Raw genomic sequence first — 19,543 nt, 5'->3', positions numbered from 1 at the left:
ATAAAGTAGCACTCATTATGTCAACTGTAATTTCATATGTTGTAAATTAATATTTGCTCTCTGATATTTTCCAACAATAATTCTTGATTCGCATGTTGCAATACGGTCGACTAGCTTAATATCGCGAAACAATTGATTTCAAGTTTAATTAAAATGTGTATTTCCTTAATTTCGATATTATATAATTAATCGTGCTAATCGATTTGTACATTGAAATTACAATTAGTTTTGCGTCGCGAGTGTGCAACGAAGTTAAATTGACAATCTAGCACATTCATTTCGAGATTGATTAACATATAATTTACATAGTTTCTTTACAGATCAACGGCCTATCGTTGTGTATAGTGTATACTATACTATTATCAGAACAATTGTTCCATAGCTAATCTATATATATATAAAATTCTTTGTTACGGCTGACTCATCAACGCCCAGCCCAAACCTCTGAACCTAGAAACATAAAATTTGAAGGGTATATTCCTTCCATGACGTAAGCACCCAAGAAGAGATTTTTAGAAATTCGACTCCTAACGGGGTGAAAAGGGGTAAAAAGTGTGTTACCGTAGGGAAGCACGCGGGCATGCTAGTATATACATAGTAATAAAAATGTTTTAATATCAGATGCGGTCAAAATCTCTTTTTGACGAAATAAGACAATCTAATTCCCAATAATATTATTACACATTATCTTTAATTACTATACAAGGTCTATAAAACATTTATGCATGTGTAAAATATATTTGTCGTTTTTTAATAATTTTATAAAAATCATTAGTTTATTATCAATTATATTTATTTAAGAGTATAAATTACTCTCTCTATTTGATAATTGACTATAAATTATTCGATTCGCTCGATCCATTTTTATTGACTGATTTTATTTAGTATATTTATATATATAGTGCGAAACTTGTGCGTAACTCTTGTCTGCACATTTCAACGACAACTTAAAAAGCGTTTTCAATTCATGCCCTTGTTGTGATTTTTTTAAGTAAATTCATACTTCAAACTTTTACCATCTGCAAAAAGCAATATCTCTCTCAGTATGAATTATCATACAAAAATAAAAGAACGCAAAATACTTTGCCCATGCTATTATCGGAAGTCAAACGGAGTGCGCGGATCTCGATTGTAAAAATCGTAAGAGCGATTAGCGCGCGGCCGAATACTCTATTTTCCGGTACTTTATCGTCTAATGGAATCGCGACTGAATCTTTCCGCAAGACCGACGAGAGACGAAGGAACGAATAGGGGAACAGCGAAATGCGACAAATACTTAAAGTAATTCTCTAAAATCGTCGCCGAAAGATGAAAGTTTCGTCCAGTGAATAAATCATCGGAAGTCGGTCCCATCAATCGATATTTTATCACAGCGAGATGTCCTCTCATTTCTTCACATTTCTGACCCTGAGCACATAATCTCGCACGAAAGGACGAAAATACATTACGAGTGTGTTGTACATTGGCTCATTGGTCTTTCTGAAGCACTCAGTACGGACTAGACAAACAGAAATAGGGTGAAAGGGAAAGGGACGAACCTGTAGAAGAAGGGAAGATTCTAAAGCCTTATAACGTATAAGAGGAAGAGACTAAAGCGGCACTTTAGCTACCTGTCTGATGTACAATTGAGAATGTCCCCGACACTTGCTTGCGTAATTAGTCAGCAAAAGATCTAAACAATCCTGATGCGAGCGACGAGTAAAACGAGGATGCTATTGAATGAAGCCGACACCCAACAGCACGTGAGTGATTGGATTGTGAGAACGGCGAATCTTGCAAAATATGATTCTATATAGAGAATATAAAAACATTTCATTTAAATTACGGGATATTAAACGTCTTTCACTTTAATTTTATACAAAATTAAATAATTAATTGAAATTTTTTTGAATGTGTTTTACATGTGTCGAAAGTACAGGAAAACCGTTCAGCGCATATAAATTAGAAAAAAAAATATAAATATAAATGTACTCGCTTATGCTTGTAATTATAAAAGTAGAATCTATTTACGTCTTTTTAGTAATAATAATTTCTTCAAATATTAGTAATCAAACTCTATCTTCGTCGAAGAATTATCACGTATTAATAAAAAGTTCTCGTTAAAATATTCTCGCGAACACTTGTATAACATTCCTTCTACAACAATTAAGAAATTAAATTACATGTTGATTACTAGTTCCTGCTAGACTTTATTCAAGACGGTATAAGACAGAAATTTGTTCGGAATTGTAAACAAAATTAATTTCTCACCGAATGGGTTAAGTAAATGAGTTTATATTATAAATTCACAGCAATTTTATTTCGATGGACATTACGCCGACGGCACTTTACTGATAATTACATCAGGAAAGAAACCATTTTGTGTAACGAATCGTTAAATTTTCTCGTCAATTGCAAGAGACTGTAGCAAGCGGTAAGATAATAAGGAAGTAAAAATTACTGTTGAAAGTATTGTATCGTCAATAAAAGAATAAAATCAATTGAAAAGCAAAAGTTTTATGATAAAAAATGAAAATGTATATTGAACAAATAGATTTATAAAAAACAAGAAAAATTTGTTCTTTAACCGAATCAAATCAATGCACTTGATAGTAGATAGTACATTAGAGTTTCAAGAAGGAAATTTGCTTTGTTTCTGCTTCATTTGCGACCTTTCATCCGATTATCAAACGTGTTCAATTTACAATGAATTCAACAAAAGGCGCATCTGTATCGGTTCAGTCGCCGTCCATCAAAACTCATTCAATGATACGATCCGAGCGCACAATAAACGTCTCGCTCAATCAGCGCGAAACGAGACGGCGAGCTTTATTCTGTCACTCTGTTTTAGAGCGAGAGCAAGGGAAAAAGCCTCGTAGCAGAGCTGTTCTACGAGCGGCGGGTTACGTTCAATATACGCGAAACAACGCGAGACAACGACGGCGAGGGGGGTTGAAAGGAGGCGTGGAGATCGGGTGAGAAAAACGCGACTCTATATCTGGAGTAGCGACCGGCATTCGTTGCGCGATGGAATACGCGACAATCGGCGCCCAACGAAGCGCTGCATAGCGTGATAAGTAGTAGTAGTAGTAGTAGTGGTATAGGAATATAGTAGTAGTAGTAGTAGCAATACAAAGATACGTACCCTGCCAGTTCGACAAGCTGATCGTGCCGCCCTCTTCACGACGCCACGTGACCGTTGGCTCTGGTGTTCCTGTCGCCGCGCACCGTAGCGTCACGTTGCTACCCTCCCGCACCACCATGTCCGTGCTGGTGGGATAGTCCAGGATATCCGGCGGCACTGAAACAATGACCACATTGCGACGAGAACGTCCCAGAGAGGCTTGCGTGAGCGCGCGAGCACGCGCGCGTATCAACGGTGGGCGACTATGCGCGATGACCATTCGCGCGGACCAGATAGATGGTTATCTCGCAACGCGGCCGATCATGCTCCGCCACCGCCGCCCGTCGTGCAACATCCCGCGTGCACACACCGCACATACCGCGGGGAGAGCACGCGCGACATGCATCCTGGGGTTCGCGCCCCATTCGTTCGCGGATGGTGGATTCGCTCGTAAAATTCTCGATTCGCCCCGCCGATCTCGCTCAAATTTTCGCAGCGTCCCAAACCACGTCCGGTTCGCGTTCACCCCCCCGTTTCCGCTTTTCCGTACGGGAGATATTTTTTGTTTCGTTGAAGGAGTGATTTCTTTCTGCTTTTTTTTTTGCTAAGGCGATCTTCGGCTCGTCGGTTACGGTGCGTGATTTTTAACGGTTCGTAACCCACGTTGGTTTTGTCGTAGATCACAGCCGGAAGCTTGACGGGGGTGTTGTACAACGGCGCGTGGCATTAGAGCGAATCTGTTTTTTTTTTTTACGGCACATATACGCCTTCGAACGCGAGAACGCAAGCTGCTAGATGAAATTTGGATAAAGCTTACCTACCAAGCAGATGTAAAATTGTCACGAGCTAGATTACCATACGGAATAACTTTATGTATAATTATTTATAGAGCATAACTCAAAAGGCTATGAACGCTCTAAAGCACGATTTTTTTTCATTTACGCACACATGTGTTTAACACATTTACATAAATCAGCTATATGTACATGTTGCCTCTATAAATTTTACGAAATGTATAGAAGTTATACAATTTATCAGTTCTATAAATTAATGTACGCGAATAATACAAAGAGGATCTGAACTGACTAAGAGAACGATGCAAGTGGATTACTCGAAAGGAACTGCGTAAGCAATCAATATATCATGCAAAGTAAATCCATCACCTCGCTTTATCCGAGTTTAGTAAATGACAGTTGCATGTGGCGGCATGGCGGATTGTTTTGTGCTTAGGCGATACACTAGACATAGTTTAGAGTCACCGTCTATCCTTCTAATCTGAGTAAATAAATCAACTAAAATACCAAAACTAAATGCTAATCTAATCTATCTTTTATCTCGCTTGCATTACCAATATTTTTATGTCGATCAGTTTTTATTTCAAACAATTTGAATTTAATATATTGATCACTTTATACTGAAATGTTTTTTTTTAAATACGTACGATGATATAAAACGTAGAAAAATATATATTTGAAAAATAAAGCAGCTGACTGGGGCCGTAAAATTTTCTCTCTTTCTTTGATGCGGCAAAATATTTCAGAGGGAAACTGCTCACCTCGATAAGGACAAAAATTTGTAGGAATCTCATTCCTCTTGCGGTTGAACGTTTTGTATTTGTAAAACGATTGAACGAACGTTATTTATCCATCTGTCTTGGAACCAATGCGTCAAACGAGTTGAAATATAGAAGCATTGTATTATCGCGTATTCAAAATGTGCGCTTTAGCAAAGAGAGCTTCGTGAAAGGATGTGATTTTAATTATATCTTAATCTGCTGTGGAGATTATCGTATCACACAATTAGTAACGCGAAAACTGTATTCTCGGACTGCATTGATTTGAATAATTAATTGAATTTTTATTCAATGATTTAAGTATATATCTCCTCATACATTTTCTCTTCCTCTCTTTTAGAAAAGGATGTTATTATTGAAGAGATATAATTGTCAGAATTATACATCTAGTTTAAGAATAGAAGATTATTATAAATTAAGAGCAAACTTTTAATTAAAATAGTTATGTCCTGTCTTTTCGTAATCAAATTTTATAGTGTAAATCATGTAAATGTAAAATCTACAATCTATAGTAATGCATATCTATTAATTATCTCAAGTATCTTAAGCATATAAATTCTACAATTATCTTTAATCTTGAAATTTACTTGACATAAAAGGCAATTAATAAAATTGTCTTTCGTTCAGTTATCGCACAAACTGAATTTAGTTTAACAAAAAATGTACTTTTCTTGGTTTATTTAGTTTCTCAATTTATTTAAACTAGGACGCGCAACTTTTAGTCGTTTTTAATTTATCTAACGAGATGAATTAAAGATGTTACTGGCAATAAGATTTTTTAAATTTATATAAATGTAAATAAAATGTATGTTTGATAACTTTTGTTATCATCATACACTATAAACTATAAAAAATTTCAAAAAACCTAAGAAGTCCTTTATATTCTTTTATATCAACATATCTGTTTTACACTGACCTATTCAGGTAGATTGACAGCTTGCGAAAATTTTTTACGCTGGCGTCAGCAACACAAAGATTATTCGCGCGTGCACTCCGAACCAGCCTTTTCAATAGTGTAGGGTATAGAACAACGTTTATTACAAGATACCGCCAGCATTTCACGTTAATCGACCCGCATACTCTTCGCGAAAATAATCTTTACCGCGCGTGTCGGGATGGAGCGAGACCATCGACGCGATACATTATTTGCGGCAACAATGCGAAGAATTTCGTTATCGAGTTGCTTTCGAAACGGAATAGAGCCGAATATGGCTGGCGCACATGCAGCTTGTACACCGGAAAGACGGCTGGTTTCCCACGGCTTACGCGGACTAAGTTCTTTCCCGGTCACGAAAAAGGCTACCTTCGTGAATAGTCCTCTCTCAGAGACCGACGTCGCGTCCCCCTGGTGAGTTACGAAAGACGTGTTCGGAAGGCAAAGAGGTTCCAGGACGAAGTTTTCGCGGATGCGAAAAAGCTACCGGCGCGAATGGTGCTTTCGTGTGCTAACGAGACGACGAGGATGGACTGAGAGCTGCGATTGCATAACAGTGCAAATCCGAGAAGCACATTAGGAATAATACAAAGCTTTTCTTTACTGTAATTGATAATTGATAATCGATAAATAATCTTTTTGAATTACGATAAATGAGCCTTTAATTAACTATCCAACTACAGCAGTTGCTTTCTTGACAATTACGTGAATCAGAATAATGTCCCATCATTTTTAAGGACAATATATATATTTTGATATACGTTTCAGTTCATCGTTAAATAAATTCATCAAATTAATTTTATATTTTGAATTATTCAATAATTTTCGATTTCAAAGTATAAAAGAAAGATCGGCAATGTGCAAGATTGTATAGTTAGGTTATCGTCTGCGGTGCAAAGTATTTTCACAATATTATACCTCCAAATAGCTTTATTCTGTACATACTGTTTATAAAATGCGTAATATACTACAAAAAGGCGTGATATCCGCACAAAATTACCTTTTTTAAAAAAAGGTAAAAAAGGGCGCCAAGTACACGTATAGTAGTGTATATGTTGTTACCAAAAAAAAAAGTGGTAGTATTATACCTCGAAAAAACCTAAGTAACAAGTGGTAGATCTTTATATCTCGAAAAATCTCGAAAAAATCTAAGCAGTAGTATCTTTATTTCCGAAAAATTATAACCCAAGTGATACACGTCACAAAATTATGTTACCTTATCAAAAAGAAGAGTCGCGCTTCAAGTGATCTATTACAATTACAAAAAAGAAATGATATCTCTTTAAGTTAGAGCGCCAATTACAGAGAGAACATGCCTCAAAAAATAATTGTTGCACTACATTGAAAAATCTTTACATTGTGTCAATTAGAAAAGAATGTATAATAACAATTTTATAAGATTAAAAAATTTTATTTAAATTTAACAAGAGAATACAAGATATTTAAATACAAAGCTATTTACATGTGTATTTTTTAATGGCCACAAAGAATTACAGAAGTAACAGTACAAAATGAAAATATTTTATTAAAATACATAAATTTTTCTTGTAAAAAAACTTGGCGCTGCTAGACCTTTTAAATAAATAAGGACAACAATAAATAAAAATAATTCAGAGAAGAATACAATGGGAGTAATATTAAATGATTATCAGCGTGGATGTGGGAGTGAATGATATGGGTGTGCGTGACTACGCGGACGGCGGATAATGCGGCTTATAATTAAGTATAGAATAAGTTTATTTATTTATTTAAAATTTTGAGGTCTAGCAGCGCCAAGTTTTTTTACAAGAAAAATTTATGTATTTTAATAAAATATTTTCATTTTGTACTGTTACTTCTGTAATTCTTTGTGGCCATTAAAAAATACACATGTAAATAGCTTTGTATTTAAATATCTTGTATTCTCTTGTTAAATTTAAATAAAATTTTTTAATCTTATAAAATTGTTATTATACATTCTTTTCTAATTGACACAATGTAAAGATTTTTCAATGTAGTGCAACAATTATTTTTTGAGGCATGTTCTCTCTGTAATTGGCGCTCTAACTTAAAGAGATATCATTTCTTTTTTGTAATTGTAATAGATCACTTGAAGCGCGACTCTTCTTTTTGATAAGGTAACATAATTTTGTGACGTGTATCACTTGGGTTATAATTTTTCGGAAATAAAGATACTACTGCTTAGATTTTTTCGAGATTTTTCGAGATATAAAGATCTACCACTTGTTACTTAGGTTTTTTCGAGGTATAATACTACCACTTTTTTTTTGGTAACAACATATACACTACTATACGTGTACTTGGCGCCCTTTTTTACCTTTTTTTAAAAAAGGTAATTTTGTGCGGATATCACGCCTTTTTGTAGTATATTACGCATTTTATAAACAGTATGTACAGAATAAAGCTATTTGGAGGTATAATACTACCACTTTGTTTTTTTCGAGGTAACAACATAACAGGGTAACAACATAATACATATACACTATTATGCGTGTACTTGGCGCTCATTTTACTTTTTTTTAAAAAAGGTAATTTTGTACGGATATCACGCCTTTTTGTAGTGTTACGCATCTTAATCTTATAAACAATATATCTTATAATCTCATAAACCGTATATAATACAAGGTATGAAGCTAAAAGTGTTACGGACTATTATTTCTAAAGAAAACAACAATTTAATATTTTGCTCAGTTTTTTAAAAATAATAATCTGTAACCCTTTTAGTTGTACACCTTGTATATATTTTTCAATTTCAACATAAAACATAATCGCAATAAAGCATGATTAATGTTAATAAGTCGTTAACTGTAAAATTCTTTATTTATTTTTATTTGCGTGTCTTACTGAATGTTGTTCGCAACTGTATATGTACCGATATCTTCAGGTATCGATATTTTTGATAATTATTTTTACGTCAGACATAATTTTAATTCATCCAATTTTTATTATGCCTAGACATAATTTTTGTCCAATTTTTATTATGTCTAGACATAATTTTAATTTAGCGATTTTTATTATGTCATGACATAATTCTAATTCTGCCGCTAGGGAAATTTTAAGTCGATTCTTATGAATCAAGCTTGAATTCAATGTCTAGGTGTCCCAGGATGCCGATGACAAGGTCCACATAGTGCGCTCTATAGTTTTTGGTGTCCAGGTGTATTAATACCTTGAATTTGATGGCCACGTGTTCCAAGTTGCCGATGACGAGGTCCACATAGTGCGCTTCGTAGTTTTCGGTGTCTACATGTATTAATACCTCGAATTCGATATCTACGTGTCCTACATTGGGTGCGTTCAGCCGATACTTTGCTAGCCTAGCAATCGTGAGCAGTCGCTCGTTTTCGCTCGTTTCCTCTTTTTTGACTTACTGGATTAAAGAGAGAAGAAACGAGCAAAAACGAGCAACTGCTCACGATTGCTAAGCTAGCGGAGTATCGGCTGAATGCACCCATTCAGATTTAAAGTTATTAATACACCTAGACACCAAAAACTATGAAGCGCACTATGTGGACCTCGTCATCAGCAACCTGGGACACCTAAACATCAATTTCAAAGTATTAATACACGTAGACACCGAAAACTACGGAGCGCACTATGTGGACCTTGTCATCGGCAACCTGGGACACCTAGACATCAAATTCAACGTACAATTACACCTGGACACCGAAAACTATGAAGCGCACTATCTGGATCTCGTCATCGGCAACCCTGGGACACGTGAACATCAAATTCGAGGTATTATTACACCTAGACACCGAAAACTACGGAGCGCGGTATCTGGACCTCGTCATCGGCAACCTGGGATACGTGAACACCGAAAACTACGAAGCGCACTATGTGGACCTTGTCATCGGCAACCTGGGACACCTAGACATCGAATTCAACGTACGATTACACCTGGACACTGAAAACTATGAAGCGCATTATCTGGATCTTGTCATCGGCAACCTGGGATACGTGAACATCGAATTCAAGGTATTAATACACGTAGACACCGAAAACTACGGAGCGCACTGTGTGGATCTCGTCATCGGCAACCTGGGACACGTAGACATCGCATTCAACGTATTATTACACCTGGACACCGAAAACTACGAAGCGCACTATGTGGACCTCGTCATCGGCAACCTGGGACACCTAGACATCGAATTCAACGTACGTTTACACCTGGACACCGAAAACTATGAAGCGCACTATCTGGATCCCGTCATCGGCAACCTGGGACACGTGAACATCGAATTCAAGGTATTAATACACGTAGACACCGAAAACTACGGAGCGCACTATTTGGACCTCGTCATCGGCAACCTGGGACACGTAGACATCGCATTCAACGTATTATTACACCTGGACACCGAAAACTATGAAGCGCACTATCTGGATCCCGTCATCGGCAACCTGGGACACGTGAACATCGAATTCAAGGTATTAATACACGTAGACACCGAAAACTACGGAGCGCACTATGTGGACCTTGTCATCTGCAACCTGGGACACCTAGACATCGCATTCAACGTACGATTATACCTGGACACCGAAAACTATGAAGCGCATTATCTGGATCCCGTCATCGGCAACCTGGGACACGTGGACATCGAATTCAAGATATTAATACACGTAGACACCAAAAACTACGGAGCGCACTATGTGGACCTCGTCATCGGCAACCTGGGACACGTAGACATCGAATTCAACGTATTATTACACCTGGACACCGAAATCTATGAAGCGCATTATCTGGATCCCGTCATCGGCAACCTGGGACACGTGGACATCGAATTTAAGATATTAATACACGTAGACACCAAAAACTACGGAGCGCACTATGTGGACCTCGTCATCGGCAACCTGGGACACGTGGACATCGAATTCAAGGTATTAATACACGTAGACACCGAAAACTACGGAGCGCACTATGTGGACCTCGTCATCGGCAACCTGGGACACGTAGACATCGAATTCATCGTATTATTACACCTGGACACCGAAAACTATAAAGCGCACTATCTGGACCTCGTCATCGGCAACCTGGGATACATAGACATCAAATTCAAGCTTGATTCATAAGAATCGACTTAAAAATTCCCTAGCGGCATTTTCTGCCAAGCATAGAGAACCTTCTTTTCCGTTGACTCAATATTTATTATATATATACCTAATTTACCTAAATATAGAAATCTTCCTCCTGACCGATAAGTCTATCGACCTAATTTCGAAATACGCGCGCGATATCGAAGCTGGCGATACCTGCGCCGCCAGCGTCGAAAAAGTGAAAGTGACGTTTCTCTGATAGATCGCGGCGTTAGGAGGAGGAGGAGGAGGAGGAGGAGGAGGAGGAGTATCTTAAAAATAAATTTTCACATTTGGACTTTGCGTCGCAATATCTCCGCTCGTAAGGCACGTAGCGGAATATTATGAGAGAAACCCCCCCCTAATTGGACCCCAAGCTATCGATCAAGCCTACTTAGAACTTGATCCGTTCACTCGTTATCGAGATCTCAACATCTCGGGTACTCGCAACCCGTCGCGTCGCGTAAAAGAGTCACGGTCGGTCTCGCTCCGCGTGTACTTGGCGCGAGACACTACCGTGTCTCTTGATAATGTTTGTGCCGTCCAACAAAGAGGAGGTTGAAATGAGGATGTTCTCTGACGACACAGTAGGATCACGGCAGAGCAGTCAAATACTGAGGGCAACCGTACGGCAGCGAATTCTTCCAAAGAATTAAGCGGGCATCGGCCATCGAGCAAAAAGCAATTCCACGCCGGCATCGGTACGCCCGCGCCGTCACAGGTCACAGAGATATCACCGGGTCCGGTGCGCAATTCATTTCGCGCTTTGCCCCGACTGCATCGGGCGCAAACGGGGCGAAAAAAAGCGCCGTATCCGCAGATAGTATATTTATTGATACGGGAAAACAATTGGGTCGAATTTATTATTTCACGCGTGCCCGCGGACCGACGCGCGCCCGAGTTGTTTTTGTTTGCTTTTACGGATCGCGTTTTATTCGCGTGGACTATACACACAACCGCGTTTCATACCGCCGATATCTTCGAGTGTCTTTTTGAATGGCCGCTATATTTTGCGACGTTCCGATAACGTTTGAAAAGTTCGATCGGTCGGAGAGCGAGCCGACGTTTAAACCAACGTGATACTAAATTGATGCATACGGGCCGATCTTCGATAGTCGAGTTACGCAAAGGTGCGGCAAAAACTATCCAACCCTTTGCCATCTGAGATAATTTCGAGTAATGCGATATTAAATCTTCTCTTTCTATCGCAATCGTCTCAACACTACGTAATAGCACAATCGATATCTTTTCTGTACAATATTTTACGCAAAGTTCGAAAAATCTTTCTTCTAAATTATAATGATTTATTTAGAAAAATATATTATAAAAATATACAGGTCGCGTAAGTCATAGGGTGGAATTAATTCCACACTGTGAAGAATCCATCCTGACAATTTTAATACTTATTTAAAAATCGTACGTAAAGAAATTTTTTCGATTCATACATATTATTTAAATTTGGACAGGAAAGAGAGAGAGAGAAAGAGTAGATTTTATTTACTATATAAAATAAAGTTGACTATTATATGCCATTTCTACTTCATTTCTATTTCAATTCAATCATTCTTCTGATACGAATCAAACAGTTATATTTGTGTTGCACTTACGAATGCTTTACGCTTACGCAATCGCGTATGCTCACATTGGGGAAAATGAACAATCAACCAATTGATCACGTAAGTTGGGGAACATGTAACATCACACCAAAGCAAGTTGACCAAGCCAGTAATTTAATTATGATAAACATCGGGAAATTTAGTGAGGGTTGGTTACGATAAGCTCGAGCTTTAGGTTTGTATATATGCATATATGCATCCTACGTACATCGAAAAAGCAAAAGAGGGGTTACGACGTATGACATATTAATATTCACAAACTATTATAAATTTGAAAGAGAGTTTGCGATTAATATAATAAGAAAAATATCATTGCTATATAGCGAAGACCCGCATGCCATCATTGCTATATAGCGAAGACCCGCATGCCAACTGCAATACGCATTCAATAATCGAATTCGCGCAAAATACAAAAAAAAAACAAACCGAATGATAAAATTTCTGCAAGTCAATATTTTGAACGGCGCAACGAATCTATATGCAATATTTGCTATTTCCATATTTCAGCATTTCGCTATTTTTATATATTTTAAAAAAAACTCGGAAATTGAACTCTCTCATCAACAAGTTTGATTACCCAAAGCTGATTACCGTAAAAGTGTATAACAAACGAAGCAATATTTACTACAATTTGCATGCTTGTGCGCGTATATAGAGAGAATTATGGTTATTACTGTTATAGAGTAGAGCTACTTTTTCTTAGTATATAAATTTTACGAGTTTTTACTTCCCACTCATAGTTATTTATCGAAAACAATTTTTGCATAATTATAACAAACTTTTCTCACTCACACGTCATCAAAGAAGCAATATCGCGGTTTCAGCAAATAACGTAGTTGTAAGAGTTTCAAGAATACATAATAGGAATCGTAATAAACGCGGGCAAATATAATTTTTTTGTTTCCACTTTATCCTTTCTTAAATGCAAATTAGAATAAATCACGATTGACGGCTGGATAATGCAAGATAAACAATTGGCTTTTCTTCTCTCGCACATTTATTTTACATTGGACCAAAACAGCAACGATTATTATTAGACGAGAGCCAATAATTCACTATTATATTCCAATCACTACAAAACATGCTTCAAAACTATGTCAAAGGCATATTGTTTCACAAATTAATAAACACAAAAGATGCAAAATTAATTAATACATTGTAATTACGTTCTCTAAAACTCGCTTGTATCATAATAATTTTGCGTCATTTGTGCCATTTTTTTCATTCCTTCCTGCTCGAGCGATGCAAACTACCGAGAAATGCAATGTCCGCATGTCATCCGATAAAGCGAGATAAAGCAAAATAGTCGACTCCTTTCTTTTCTCTCCTATAGTCTTGGCAATATAGTCAACGATAGGACAGGCCGATAAAGAAGAATCTTAACGAGGGGTTGCGGTGAAGTTAAACTATACGCTTATACGGGGTTCTACGACACGGCGGGTGGGCGGTTTGCGGCGTGAGGAGGCCGACCGGTTATTAGAACGAGAAGCACGAGTTGCCGGGAAGGTGTCTAATAGCCCGCCAAGAGTACAATCGCCCTCGAAGGTTTCGGCACACGGGGGTACGTACTTTACATACATTTGCATCCCGCCGCCACAAATCCGGCCGATCGCGAAGGGGCGAGACGGGTTGCGCGGGGAGGCGTCTCTATCTTGGCAAGCCACCCGAAAGAGCTCGCTGAGGTGTGAAATCTTTAATCTCTTCAGCTGCTTTCTCGTCCAACAAAACGTTATTCCAAATTTCACAGCAAAGTTCAACGCGCAACGTTGTTTTAAATTTTTATTCCTAGAAAAATAGCAAACGCGCGCGTATGTGTATTTATGTGTGTAGAAGAACAATCAAGATAAACCGCAATCGATACATCTCTATAAAATACGGCATCTATATATAAAATAGTGCATCAATTTAAAAAAAGTATAATTGCAATGTTTAAATATTGTCCACTATAGCTTAAATTAATCTTTTAAATAAAATATTTTTATTATTCAAAACTATTTTAAACCATCAAATCTTTATTTAAATACAATGTTGTTTTATATTTACTAGTACACAAAAATATCAAACGTGCTTGTACGTGGATGCGTACACAGAAAGAACGATTTTGCTGAAGTATCTAAAAATTTAGCTAGGATACAGATTTGAACATAATTTTATTGCACCATCAAAATAATTATGTACAACACTCAAACTGAGTGCTAAAATGTCAAAATTTTTTACACCATTATTATCATACTTCAGCAACCTACTATAATTATTTTGATGGTGCACAACAAAATTATTTTCAGATCTGTATCTAGCTAAATTTTTAGCTACTTCAGCAAAATCGTTCTTTCCGTGTGTATAATAGGGAGATGTCCGAGATAAACTGTGATTTAAAATTGATTTTAGTAACATCTACCAAAAAAAAACATTAATTTCTTAATACAAGAATTTCTATTATATATTATTTTTTTATCATGGAATTTTTATTTATCTAGACGAATTAAAGGATTTCTCTTTAAAATGAGTACTTAGCTGGTACATCCGTTCATGAATGTTCGCTCGTCTTACTTAACGTGAGCTTTGCAATGTATCAATGGGATACTATCTGCGAGCTTGTTAAGAGATATAAATCAGTAAGCTTAGCTGAGGTATTTATGGAGATGCATTAGCTTTCCGCAAGAGTATAAAATGCCAGCATTTATTTGGTAATTTCCGGCAGTCCGATATTCATCTCTCAAATGCTATTGCGCCAGAGAGCGATAGAGTCGACCAATGATCTCTAAAAGTCAAGAATTGTGTCAGACCTTCGTCAAGTTAACCGATAATTAATAGCAGGGTGGAAAAGATACTTTCATTAATTTAACAAAAATAAGATAAGCCCCGAGCACCCGATCTAATAAAAATAAGGCCAACTATTAAGCGAAAGAATGAAAAAATTTCGGAAGCTTTAAAAGTGCAATTATTTCACACAAAAATCTTAACGTATTAAATAAAACAATAATAATTTTGCTATTTTATTAGGAAACATTTTTTTTATTTAGCGATTATTCAGTTATTAATTAATATTTTATTAAAAAGCATTTCATGAAAAAAATAGTATAATTATTATCTATGTAAGTAAAAATAAGAAATTGCTATAAGAATAATATAATTAAAATATTCATATTATTTAATTGCTAAGTCGTAATTTCGACGTTCTTTTTGCAAAATAATTGAGAAAAGATAATGCATTTCCATATGAAAAATTGGTTAATTAAAATGATGATCGACCTTGCGGACATTAAGTGTATTATGTTGTTCCCCGGGAAGCCGCGAAACAAAAATAATCAAGAATTGAATATCGGTGTCTTGTAGTAGCAATCACGGCTTTCTCTAGAGGTACTAGGGTGTCCGCTAAGACGACCGTAGTTGGCGAAGTTTGACAAGTTGGCGGTAACAGGGACGGTGGTACCAAGTGCCAAGAAAGTTTCGAGGAAGGATCAGTTGATGCATAGTCACGGGAAGAAGGATGCGCCCTGCCAGCAAAGGACGTGTTCCGCGGGACAATCGCGAGTTACGTATACATGGAAAACGCTGAATCCGCTTGTGCTTAGTCGAGTTTCGCAAGGACTAGTCAAGGATCCCGGACTTTCTGGATGGCGCGGGTTACAAATTCACGAGCAATCTCGAACGTACGATTTGCTCGCAAATATTTGTCGGCAACGGTCCTTAAATCATTCCGAGATTCTCATTCCCCACTCAATTTTCCGCCTCTTAGGCGTTATGAAAACTGGAAATTGCTCGTAATAAGTTTAATGCCGGTTTTTAATTATGTATACGCAATATATATGGCAGTTTTATTTCAATTTTTATACATATACATATACACGAAAAGTGTTAATGATTATTTAAAAAATATTTTCACATATTTATACCATTATTAGATAATGGAAAATGTATCAAACGTTGATTATGCAAATTTAAATGCGACAAGTGTAATTGTTCTAATAAGTCATTTTAAACTATGCATTCCTATAATTACATAAAAACAGATACTCGTCATTATAAAATAAAAAAGTTAATATATGTATTTCAAAACTAATTTGAGATCGCATCTTCTTTAATTAACACTCAATCTTTCACACCGATATTTTTTTGTAATCAATCTATAAAATTAATAATTGAAATTAAAATTTCATAAATATTTTCAAATATAAATAAGTAAATAAAAACTTGAATAATGCTTTTTCATACATCAGAATAATACGTTTAAATAATTACAAATAAGTGATCAAAATTTTAGCAATGAAATTTTATCAGGTAAAATAAACTGAGATAAAATATACTGTACAAAGTTCGTACATTCAAAAAGCCTCGCATCTCATTGCCACTCATCACTGAGATTGAACGAGCTGCAATGAGATACGATGGATGTGTCAGGGGTGACATGTTAATCTATATTGATTGTAGAGTGGAAATTATTTGTAATTTTTCGAACAGGCCATAATAAAGTTGCGCGTGGTATAATATTCATTCAGTGTATGTGACACACGATATTTTCGGCGACGGATATAGAAATGTTCTGCTCAACAAAACTTGCAATAATTATGATTTGTCATTTGTTTAATGTGACAATAAAATGTTTGGGTTTGGCGATGCAAATAAAAATTAATGTTATGTAATTCAATTTAATTTATGTAATTTTTGCGCACGCAGCTATATGTCTGCTCTGATAAGCATTATATACGTTTTTTTTTACAGAAAATCTCTTTTTTTCTCACTCTTGCTCTTTTTTTTCTTTTTATAATACTTTATTAATAGTTGATTCAGTAATGTGTGTCTCGTGTATAATATTATTTAAATAGTTAATAATTTTTTAATCAGTATATTATTTTATCTGACTTAAAAGAAGATATGCATTTATATTTATCAATAAATTGATTAAAAATAAATTGTTTGGATATTTTATAGCAACATTTACACAGTATCTATTTATAATACATAACATTATACTAAATATATTTAAGACATTTTTACAAATCTATTGCTTCTCTTTGTATTGCGTTATGCAAATTTTATACATTGTGTTTATTATTTGTTGCTCATAATATTAATTATTCCTCTACTTAAATTAATAGATGTAACGCTTATTTTTTAAATGTAAACATAATAGGGTAAATAGAGGCAATTCTTTTAAGGAGAATTAGAATTAGGAGAATCAGATTTTGATCTTTACCAACGACTTCGAGAAATCCAGTGATGCTGGACATCGGGTCAGTATTAACCTGGCACATGTACCAACCGCTGTCGGTCTTGCGCGTGTCTTTTATGTGCAAAGACCACAAACGATGGCCAATATGTGTCACAGAGATCCGATGATTCTTCGTAATAACGTGACCTGCTATCGTCAGAATCGTCTGCGTATCGACTCGTAGCCACGCTACCTGCAACACAAATCACATAATGGGTCAAGTAAATAATCCATTTAAATAAAATTTCGCAAACAGCGCCGTACGCGTTATGCCGGTCCAAATGCCTTGTTTATATATCGAGTTTTTTGGAAATGTATAATACATCAGAGAGAGAATTTCAATTTAATTATAATCCATGTTAAAAATGCTACGTAATGGAAGTTATGTATTATATACATACATGTAGTAGATAAATTAATTTGTGTTGACAGACGAACGATTGCAAAAGATGAAACAAGGAAAATATCGAAAAAAAAAATACAAAAGTAGGAATGTTATTTTACAATAATAGAGTTTCCATTTTAATTGGCTTCTACCAGCAATGCGTACACCAATATTTTTGAAATTATTTTTAAATGTCTATAGATATATTTTTATTCTCAAAATACATCTTCCACGTTTTTAATATAATAACCTTAATTAATAATGATATTTCGAATTACGCTTTGTTAATTCCTATCTGGAATTAAAATTACAGAAATAATATTGAAATAAGAAAATGTCGGTTAAAATTTAACGACGCGACTTCTTCAATTAGAAATAAAAATAATGATATACATTTGCGCTAAGCATTTTGAGACACGCACTTCAGCATATGGGCGAAATTAAATTGTCGAGATGCACATTCCATATCCAGCTTTCCCGCTGCACTATCATATTCAGAGTGATAACAGACGCTTCGCGCGCTATATAGGTAGGTACTTTAGCCTGTTGCAAGCTGCGTTAGCGGAATTAATATTTTATCATATTGTTGTAAAACAGATTTACATTACAAATTTCGTCCGACAAGAAAAGAAAATTGCGTTTGGAGAAAAGTCTTCAATTAATTTTGTTAAACGCAGTAATTAGCGATTGTTAAAAAAAGATAACACAAAATATATTTTTACTATAATTTTATATCAGTCATGGTTTTATAACTGTGATAGTTTTTACATTTCTACAATATTATTTTATAATAATATAACTCAAACTTCAATATATTAAGCAATAATAAGAGAATGTCTGAGCATTTCAAACAGAACTATAGCCATATATTTCCAAATTTGGGTTTTACAATTGAAACAATGTGTTAAATTTCCCGCTTAATATTCAAGAATACGTCAAAGTTACAAGTGTCAAGCTAACTATCATGTTGAGAAACCAAATCAACGGGAATAATAATGTGTGAGATCTTAGTTACCGCTTTACCTGTCTTTTGCATTTTCCGACAAAAGCACACATAATTCTTTTATTTGATCCAATATTCGCGAAATACAGCACCATGAAACGCATCTGTGCATGGCTTTGCAGATCGCATCGCGACCTAGCCAGGATATCTCGTTAAAAATAGTATTCTTATTCTTCGTATTTATTCTTTGTAGAAAAAAAGAGAGAAACAATGATCTCTCTAGGATGATGTCGTACACGGTTTTACTTATGGATGTCCGTTGCAAGTCTTCCGCTTTCCGTGCGCCACATTCCTCCTTCCCTGTCCCCGACCATCATCGCCTCAACCATCGTCTTTCCCGTCCTCATTGCGGAAGCTGTCAACGCGTCTCATCGCCCAAGTGCTACCGACAATGTACTCGAAGCTTACCAACTACGCTCGTAACGTAAAGAAAATGGGGATGGAGAAAGAGAGAGGAAGAGAAGAGAAGAAAAAAAGAAAGAGAAAGAAAGAGATACAGCAAAAGAGTGTCAGAAAGAGAAAAACGAAAAAAAAAATTCATTGTTAACGCCAAAGTCGTAATACCCTCGGCGCCGTTTTAGAACACGCAACATTCGTCTCTATATGCTCTTCTACATCCACTCGGCCTGTAGGCAAGGTGTGCC

The 19,543-nt window shown here is 36.0% G+C and overlaps 1 protein-coding gene across 1 annotated transcript in view; it reads right to left on the bottom strand.

Annotated features, from left to right (window-relative positions):
- The window catches only part of LOC143905497 (protein amalgam), a 91,472-nt gene that overhangs the window by 13,144 nt on the left and 58,785 nt on the right, over positions 1-19,543 (bottom strand). Inside the window, exons 3-4 of the mRNA XM_077420943.1 lie at positions 17,497-17,704; positions 3,125-3,280 (exon numbers count right to left, since the gene is read on the bottom strand). Of these exons, the coding sequence (XP_077277069.1) occupies positions 3,125-3,280; positions 17,497-17,704 (364 nt within the window). The remainder of the gene's footprint in view (positions 1-3,124; positions 3,281-17,496; positions 17,705-19,543) is intronic.

This window comes from Temnothorax americanus, unplaced genomic scaffold (genome assembly GCF_048541705.1).
Source record: "Temnothorax americanus isolate GAGA-0224 unplaced genomic scaffold, ASM4854170v1 Scaffold62, whole genome shotgun sequence".
NCBI lineage: Eukaryota > Metazoa > Arthropoda > Insecta > Hymenoptera > Formicidae > Temnothorax > Temnothorax americanus.
Note: the sequence above shows the minus strand (reverse complement) of the source record. Positions and strands in the feature narration are given on the sequence as shown.